This window comes from Tiliqua scincoides, chromosome 7 (genome assembly GCF_035046505.1).
Source record: "Tiliqua scincoides isolate rTilSci1 chromosome 7, rTilSci1.hap2, whole genome shotgun sequence".
Taxonomy (NCBI): Eukaryota; Metazoa; Chordata; class Lepidosauria; order Squamata; family Scincidae; genus Tiliqua; species Tiliqua scincoides.
Window position 1 is genome coordinate 26813378 of NC_089827.1, and position 10023 is coordinate 26823400.

Genomic DNA, 10023 nt, shown 5'->3' on the forward strand with positions numbered 1-10023 from the left:
AAAGGAGGAAGAGCCGGTGGTGGCTGCCTGGGATGTGCTGCATGCAGCGGCAGTCATTTTCAGCACTGCTGCAGCTCCACACACCGGGCAGCTCAGGATTGGGCTGCCTGTCTTGTAATTTGCTTTTTATAATTACAAAATTTGTAAACAGATAACCATGGCCCCTAAAGAGTTCTATGTGCACCATTCAAATCACCTTTAATAGAGGGGAAATAGGTTCTGCAATGAATTACACAGGTCAACAGACATTTTGTTTCCTTAAAGGTTACACCAATTCCTGGGTATAATTGGGGTGCTGATTTCAAAAATGGTATCCGTTTTGCCCTATCATGTCTAGGTTTGGAGATATAGTATAGCCTCATTCGTGAATGGTTCAAGCAGCTTCCACATAAGGAAGCCTACACCATCGCTTCCTCATAAGGAAGCTGCTTGAACCATTCACTAATGAGGCTAAACTATATTTCTAAAACTAGATGTGATATGGCAAAATGGATGCCATTTTTGGAATCGGCACCCAAAATTAATATCGTAAGTTTAGAAAAGACTTTTCTGACTCTCAATTTTGTAGGCCTGTGTTACTAAATAGTGTGTTGTTGGATTCACATTACAATATTTTCACAATACTATGGTGTCTCCGGAATGGATTACCATCATAAAGTAGGGTCCACTGTATAATATGGAAAGAAAAGATGTAATCCTTTTCCTTGTTTTGTATAGAAATGGCTTTTAAAGGAGGGTTGCAACTGATAAACAAATAACAGAATGTACGTACATTTGTATCATTCATGATGGGGAGGACTTAAAGTAGTTTTTAGTCTCATTGAAATCAAAGCCACTTAAAAACAACTTAATTTTGGCTGTATAATGTCATTGTTTATCAAAGGAAAGGTCACTTCAAAATATTTCAGGCTTTTGTGATGAAAATATAAGATCTTTATAGTGGTGGCTAGTTAATTTACTGGATCAAGTTAATTATATAAATGGAAGTTCTAGTTTTTCAAAGGTAAAACTTAAATCCAATAATTAAAGTGTAATCGTTGGTATTAAAATGCTGCCCACATTTCTGCAAACTGCTTCATCCTGTAGGGGGAAAAAGAGATACAATTAATATATGTATATAAACTACATCAGTGATTTAAAAACAGCCTTGCTGACCTTTGTAATGCATCAACCAGACAATCGGTCTCTCTCCATGCCCTTAGAAAGACTTCATTCAGCAAATCCTCCCTTCACCAGGAGCCACAGCATGGGAGAAAGAGTGGAAGAGGTGATAATCACTGCCATTTAGCATTCTTTCACATGCTCAGGGGGAAGGGAGGGGTCACTTGCCTCGGAGTGAAGCTGATCTAAATGCCTGGAGAGAGAATGATTGCTGCTGCCCCCTCTTGCATTAATGAGGCTATTGTTAAATGACTTTTTTCTTTTAATTTAAAGGGCTCTTCTCATTGCGCTGAGATAAAATAGCAGGTGAAAAATCCATGGATAATTAGGTTATACTTGTATACGGCGTAAAGTGAATGGCATTTCTGCATAACAGACACGAATATAGAAACGTTTTCTACACAACATATCTTTAAGAATACAAACCCAGAGAGATCAATAAACGCTTAAAATCTGTTCTTGATGGCGTCACTGTTTCTGCTTACTCAATTTTTTTGTTCGCAGGTCACCCCTGCCCCCTTTCTCTCAATACAGGGCATGTCCCTTCAAAAATTAAGCACTTTCATGTCCCATCGATTTCAGGAGGAGAGACTTAAGCATGTGCATAACAGTGGTACAGCTACAGGGAGGGGGGCAGCAAATACTGCAGGTGCTCCAATGTGCCGTGTAAGCAGCCCCTCCAACTCAGTTGGAGCCATGCCAGGCAGCAATGGGAACGTGCAGGAGCATGTTGCCATTGCTGCCAGGAATGGCTATGAAGATCAGTGGGAGGGGCTGCTTACACAGCATGTGGTGGTGCCTGCAGTACTTACTGTGCCACCATGCCACTGGCTTAACATTCAAATAAATGTGTCTTTAAAATGGTCTTTGGATTGTTCTCAAAAGTTGAAGCAGAGAGAGCCAGCACTAGTCCAATAATCTTCTAAACAGTTGATTTGAAAGATTAGGAAAAGAGGCAATTGGGTATCATGTAAATTTTGACCTACTGCTCTCAGGAAAAAGACACATTGTTAATGAGCAGTTTTAGTTCATGATGGCTCTGGCACTTGATTCCCAGACACTGCTGAGGTGGAAGACCTACAATGGAATGAGGTCCAAACCTCCTCAGCCTAAATGCGCTGGATTTTACACACATGGATGGTATCAGAGGTGGGACAGGCATGGGGGAGAGGCATGTGTGGCTCTACTTTGTACCAATGCATAGGGAAGTAATCTGGGTGCGTATTATCTAATCTGGCCAAGTGGCATCAAAATAGGTACATGTCTAACCGCAAAATTGGGTCGTTAAATAACATTCTGGTTAAACTTACACATTGTCCTTGAAAAGAGTTGGTGTTATTAGGTCAGTTTCCTTATAAGGTACATTCTGACTACTTAATCCCAACGATTCAAGAGCTAAAATATTAGAGAAAAAAAGAGTCATAAATTTGCTGCTGAAGTCTATATGATATGAATGTGATTTTTGGTATTACTGTTGCAACTACCCTTATGCAGATAACTTTGAGCTCTGCCTTTTCATTTCTTGATCTGTGCAATTCCTTACAGTTTGTCTCTCCACTGTCTGATTGTTCTGTTGATGTTTTAACTTGAATGACAGACTTGCAACTAATTTTTTTTTTTTTACATAAACCTCCCCTTCTACATTTCAGACAAATATCTCTTCTTGAGGATCACTTTTCCTGTTTCTGGGCACGTAACCTTTGAGTCACCATAAATTCCTCTTTATCCTCGGCTCTTTTTAGACAGAACTGCCTGGATAGAAATCTCAGCTTAGTAAGAATCTGGGTTATGTGTGCTCACGCTATGTAGTGAACATGACATGACTTGCAATGTAACATATTCCTGTGTTCAAACAAATGCAGTACAATTCAGTCCCCATGTATCAGGGAGGTGTAGGAACATGGTTGGTGTGCAAGAACCCACAATTTATTTGTTTGCAGTTTCTTCCTGGGGGAGTGCTATCTGAATAGGTCCTTTCTTTCCTCACGCCCAAGCTGTCGTCGAACACTGCTGCCACTTTTCAATATTTGTCAGTTCTCTGAAGGGGAAAGATATGTTTGTGCATTGAAGGGAGGAGGCTGAGGTGACAGGAAGCCGCGCAGCACCCACAGTGCAATTTTCCTTGCTGGATTTTCTGTAGCCACTGCACGATGGAGGTTATTTGCTTCCTTTTGTCAGACTCAAGAAGTAGTTTTAGCCAGAGGCAGCAGGATCATCTGCTCATCAATGAGAATTTCTGCTCCACTCTGCACTGCCCCCAGGTTATTAGGTGAGCAGACAACAGGCTAGCCCAGGAAGGACACAACTACCCCTTTGATTAAAATGCTTGCTCATGGTTCACCTCTCATCTAAACTAATGTAATGTGTGTTAGCCTTCCCTCCTGCTGCATTATTCCAATCCAGTTGGTTTGGCATGCTTCTGCTAAATTCCTGCTCTTCCATCCATCCAGACATCCAAAAAGAGCCTTAAACAGTCCCATTACACACCATGCTAGTGACCCAAGCACTCTTGAAAGAAGGAGCACATCTTGGCAGAAGGGTCTGCCCTCAAATGTAGATTGCAACAGTATGAACCGCAACTTGATAAAACTAGACTGCAAAGGTATTTACAAACGCATAATCAGATGGCTTTTGAATATACAAGTGTAAATTAGCGAACAAGAAATGGTTCTACCACTATAGAAATGGTAACATTTAAAGTTTTGGGGTTTATTAATCATGTTTAAATCATTAAACATTTAAAGTTTTGGGGTTTATTAATATTAAGTAAACCTTAATAAAGTTTTACTAAGCTGGATGTTTTTGAAGTTTGGTTTTATAACTTGCTGCTGTTTCTAGCTGTTAAGACTACTGATAATTTAAAAATGAGAGTTGTTTAATAATAAAAGAACACAGCCAACCTCCTTTGTATTGTGCTAAAGTTATGTAGCCTTGGTCTGCAGCATCTAGCATCCCAAACATAGCATCCAAGTTTGATTCATCCATAAGATACGGATAGTCTGTGCCGGTTAGTCTTGCAAGCTTTATTCTTTCCAGTGTCTTTATCAAAAACTCTTTTGGTTTTTCTGCAACACAGGAACATTGACCATATTGTTATTATGTTGTTACATAAGCTATAGGGAATGTTCATTACTCAGAGCAAGCTGAGTTTCAACAGCTAGTTTTAATTGCATTTATCAGGAGAAGTTAACCACTTCCTACATTTAAAACCAAAATGTTTTTATCTTGTGCTACCCTATACCTAAACAACTTGTGACCCCACCAAGCCCAGTGCAGTCCACCAGATGCATAATACATCAAGCTCTATTTCTTCTGGTAAAATGGGGGGGGGGCAGGAGATCAGACCCAGAGAGCACTGGAGGGAGGAGAAGGCACTGCCCTGTCAGCATGGAAGAGAAATGAAAAGTGTTGCCACCACTCATGAGGTGAAATAGCTAATGAGTTGGGCTGGCAGCACAAGAGAAGATCAAATACAAATAATATGCCATCATTAATGTATGAACAAATACAACAGCTGTACAAGACAGATTCAAAGAAATGTAGTCTGCTGCCGACTTTTATTTATGCAAACTTGGTTGTCTGCCTGCAGATGGGGTGCTAGAAGTATCACAGCAGGCCCAAAGCACCGGAACACACCTGCTTTTGTTTTAATTTAAAGTGCAGGCTTTTTCCATTATTAGAACTTCCCCCTCCACTTCCTACTGCATTTGTACAGTTACTGAGATACTGATGCAGGTGATACCAGCCTAGCCCAAAGCAAGAAATTTTATTTCACTGCTCCAAACACGATTGCACATCAAAGGCTGAATCCACATCATCCCTTAATAATCACCTACAAGTGCTACCTTCTGTCTGGGTTCTCTTTCCCAACAATGTACAATTTCTTTTTCAGCAGGATTCAGCTCCCTGCCACATAATAATAATAATAATAATAATAATAATAATAATAATAATAATAATAACAGGTATTTATATACCGCCTTTCTTGGTCTTTATTCAAGACTTTATTCAAGGCGGTTTACATAGGCAGGCTTTATTTAAATCCCTTATTAAATAGGGATTTTTACAATTTGAAAGAAGGTTCTTTCTTTCAAGAACCACTACATTCAGGTGTTTCATTCCGATCTGGCTTCACATTCTGGCCTCCATCCTCCCACGCTCAGAGCAGATGGAATAGCTCGGCTTCAGCTTGTCAGCTGCTTCAAGGTCGCATGGTGCCAGTGGCCTCGAACTGGCGACCTTGTGGATGTTATCTTCAGGCAGACAGAGGCTCTACCCTCTAGACCAGACCTCCTGCCCATAATATTATTATTATTATTATTATTATTATTATTATTATTATTAATTGATTGAAGCTATAATTGCTTCCTGGCAATTGTGGAAGCAGAGCATCAAACACTTGTCAGTTCAATGAGATGTCACTGTGCTGCTGTAGGGTAAGGCTACCCTACTGATCGTTCTGTAAATCTATCATGATATTTCCATTCTGGTTTTTTTTGTATTGAATTCAGCATTAGATTCTCTCTCAATATATAAATATTTCCATTTGGTTAAACACAGCATTTCCTATAAGTCTGTAAAACATGAAATTTTCAAAAAGTATCACACGTTTGGCCACCACATATCCTAAACATTACAGCAGCCACCTTTTAACCTGGCAAAATTATGAATCGTCTAGTCATCCCTCTGCTCACATATCCAACTCACTGTGACAAGAAGGGGCTTATAGGATCATTTGAAATATTGTTTCAATTAATAAACACAGAACTGGAAGCTGCACCACTAGGTTCTGACAACTTTGGGCCTGAGAAGTAGCATGCTTCTTGTGTAAAAACAAAGTGGTGGGCTGGAATGATGGTAGAGTGTCTCACAGGGGACAGTCTCCCAGTTCTATGGTTGTGTGACTTGTGTGTGTGTGGATGGAGGGGAATCATACACTCACCTCATCAGTCAACTGTCTCCTACTACAAGATGTCTTAGCATTAGAGCTGACTCCAATGCTCAGTCTTTGCACAAAACACTACTGCCCCAGGTTCCAAACTGCCAAGATATGCCAACTGGTGGTATGCACCCCAACCTAAACTTTGGGACACCAAAACACACCCACAGCACAGGAAGTTATCTCCGGGGAGGTATCCCACTATGTATAGTTTCCAGCCCAGTGCTTTGTTTTAACACAAGAAACTGTCAATTGTGTTACTCCCAGGCCAATAAATGTATGAACTAGATGGCACCCTCCCACATTCCACGCACCAAATGGTAAAATTTCCCATGTTGTTGTTTATCCTTTGGTGTGCTCTTAAGAACAGTGGTTGCCCTAGGCTACAATTCTATACACACTTGGGGGGGGGGGTAAGTGCTACTGAACTTAGTAGGACTTACTCCTGAGTAGTTAAACAAAAGATTGCAATTTGAGTCATTTTGTGCTTCTAGGACAGAAATTGTACTGCAGTTCTGTATGTGGATTATGTGGAAATTACTTGCACACACACAAGGCAATTTTGATCACAGTAGGTTTCCTTTAGACCAGAGCCATCATGACTACAAAACCTTAGAACTTTTTTAAAAGTATGCTTACCTGCTTGTTCATTTTATTAATTTATAAAAATGTTCTAAGCCATCCTTGTCAGGGAGATGTACAAATATTCAAGAGAAATTAGAAGAGAAATACAACAGAACACAAGACAAATAGCAAATTTTCAACTTTTGGAACATTACATTTCAGGACAAAAGTGAAGCCTACCCCCTCCATTGCCCTGCCCCCTCCATTGTAACTTCCCAACTGTAACAGTATGTAAGATTCTTTTGGGAATGTATTATAAATAAATGACATCAGTATAAATTAAAAAAGAGAGTGCAGTGGTTGCTTCATCGGAATTTCCAAAGTAGAGAGAAAAAAATTACACAGTTCATACAAAGGGACCTTCTAAAGTCCCTTCTAATAAGAATGTAAGAATAGCGCCGCTGGATCAGGCCAAAGGCCCTTTTAGTTCAGTTTCCTGGATCTCACAGAGGCGCAAAAGACAGTAAGAGACCTGTATCCTGGTGACCTCCCTCACATCTGGCATTCTGAGGTAGCCTACTTCTAAAACCAGGAAGCTGCACATACCCATCGTAGCTTGTAACCCAGCAGTGGACAGCGCTGGGCAAAATGGGGCCAATGCCCTAGGTACTGGGTCTGAGAAGAAAGCCTCACTGAGACTCCTGATGCAGTTAGAAATTGCACTTCTGGTTTTCCGGAAGTGCAGTTTAAAACTGCAGGGAAGCCTCACAAAGCTTTCCCCAGTTGGTCCTATGGATATGCGAGGCTCCATTGTGCTCCAGAGGTGTGTGGGAGGGTGGCATCTCTCGTGAACCTTTGCCCTGGGAGTGAGGAGGGGGAGGTTTGCCACTGTTGTAACCTATGATGAACTTTTCTTCCAGAAATTTGTCCAATCCCCTTTTAAAGGCGTCTAGGTCAGATGCCATCACCACATCGTGTGGCAAGGAGTTCCACAGACTAATGACATTTTATGACAAGGGGTTCCACGGACTAATAACCCTCTCTGAACCCTTTTCAGAAGCATAGCTATGAGGCTGGTACTGGTCTTGAGGGTCTGAGTTCCTGAATTTGGTTAACGCAACACAAATTATGAGTGGGTGGTAACCCTATGCACCTGCCCCAGACCTTTGTAGTATTCCCCAATCCACACACACGCACACCAGGGACGTGTGGTGGGTGAGGAGGCAGGTGAGGCAGAGCCTCCCCATGGGATTCCTTTGAAAGTGCACTGTGAGGCACCTGAAGTACCCACAACCCACGCGCTCCGTCTGTCTGCCCCTCTGCCCTCCCTGCTCTGCACGTGGGTAGTGGGTGCCTCACACGGCAGCTTGTGCTTTTTGAAGAACTCCAGTGGGTAGGCTCTCCCTCACCTGTCTCACCTGCCTCCCCAACCAATGTGAAGGACTCTAGAGGGGGAGGCTCTGCCTCACCTGCCTCCCCACCCACCGCACGTCCCTGACACACACGCAGAGGGACTGAGCAAGGTCGCAGTCTCCCTGCCAGCGAGGACCTCACCCGGGCGGTGGTAGAGCAGCAGCGCGCTCAGGTTGTGCAGAAGGTCCGGGATCTTGTGCACCTCCAGGTAATCGCGGCCCGCCGCCTCGCGGTCCATGGCCGTTGCTAGGCGACCGAGGAGAACGCTCACGTGCGCTCCCTCCTCCCTTCGCGTCACAAAGGAGGGGCGGGGCTCAGGGAGAGGCGCCTGACCAATAAGGAGAGGCCACCCCCAAGCCCGGCAGCGCGCGGTTTTAGGATTAACTCCTTCCGTGCCTGAGCGGTGCTCAAGCTGCTGGGCGCGGAAAGGGAGGGGTGAAAGCATCCTCCCCCCCTTCAGGTGTCCGATGGAATGCGCTGAGATGGCACCAGGCAGTAGCGTATCTAGAGGGGGTGCAACAGGGATGGGTGGTGGGTGGGGAGGCAGGTGAGGCAGAGCCTCCCCAGCGGAGCTTTGTGGGGCGCTCCGCGCTTGGGTTGTAGGTGCTTGGGTGCCTCACAAGGCGGCGGCACTGCTTTTCGAAGGACTCTGCTGGGGAGGCTCTGCCTCCCCACCCACCACGGGCTGCAAAGCACTATGATTTTCGTGACGCATCACCGTGGCTGCCAAAGCACTATACATTGCATGCCTCACCACAGGTGTGCAAACTGTCCCCAGCACAGCGGCTCCGTGCAACACATAGTGCTTTGCACCCCCTCTCTAGCTGCACTACTGAGACAGGGCACCCCAAAATGTAGGCCTTCCAAGAAAAATGTTGGACATGACAAAATAAAAGTTGAAGACACTCATGTATTGATTTCATGTGGTTAATTTAAACATTATAGTATTAAATTTAAAACTATATTACCTATAATTTACTCATTACAAGAAGGCTCTGTGCTGCCTGCTCACAGGGGAAAAGAGGACATTTAAGTTCTTTCCCAGGACACAAGGCTAAAAAAGAGGACATGTTCTGGAAAAAGAGGACATCTCGTCACCTTGTCAGACCTTCAGTCATGAAGGGAATTTTGTTTTTGCTTGGAGGTTAAGTCCCAGATTAAGACCACCTCATTGGGCAGGCGCCTATAGTGCTGCTATAGGGCAAATTCACTTTGTGCCTACTTTCTTCATCTCTCTTGGCCCTGCCACAAGAACCGAGTGCTTGAAATTGATGACTGAAACCTTAATGTAGCAGAAAGAAGGATAAAAGGTACTGTGTCTGTCAGTGCTTTCCCCCTTGCAGTTCCTTACCACTATTCCTGAATCAATGGAGAAAACACTGCAGTTGAGGGATGGGACGGGACGCACCAATCCCCTGCCACAAACAGCGGCTCTCGATTCTGGGTGGTGGGAGATGATGAACAGACGAAGGTGCTTTCTGTCCCTCTCCCCCCTGCTCACAGTCCAAATTTCACATTCTGACCATTTCCTTCAAATTCTGGCAACTGCACCCAACTAGGGCTGGCAAGACTAGACTTATCTACTCTCTCAACTTAATGAAGTGTATTCTTTCTGTTGATCTATACAACAGAACCTGTTTCAGCACAGGGACACTTGATGAGCAAAAATTTGACAATGTTGATCAAACAGTTTTTACATTATTTTCTCATGTGTGCTTGACCCTAAACAAAGTATTGCCTCAAATTGGATTGTGGATCCCCCCATCCCTTACTTTTAGAAATAGGCTACCTCAGAAGGTCAAGTGCAAGCGAGTGGCAACAGGATGCAGGTATCTTTTTTTTACATAAGAACATAAGAACATAAGAACAGCCCCACTGGATCAGGCCATAGGCCCATCTAGTCCAGCTTCCTGTATCTCACAGCGGCCCACCAAATGCCCCAGGGA

At 43.5% G+C, this 10023-nt stretch overlaps 1 protein-coding gene across 1 annotated transcript; it reads right to left on the reverse strand.

Moving 5' to 3' along the window:
• Positions 1-499: 499 nt before the first annotated feature.
• Positions 500-8366, reverse strand: EFCAB10 (EF-hand calcium binding domain 10). Its single transcript, XM_066634232.1, has 4 exons — positions 8219-8366; positions 4062-4226; positions 2472-2556; positions 500-1080 (listed from the first exon to the last, which is right to left on the reverse strand). Exons 1-4 carry the CDS (start codon positions 8313-8315, stop codon positions 1044-1046), a joined length of 384 nt encoding a protein of 127 aa, XP_066490329.1. The 5' UTR covers positions 8316-8366; the 3' UTR covers positions 500-1043.
• Positions 8367-10023: the final 1657 nt, after the last annotated feature.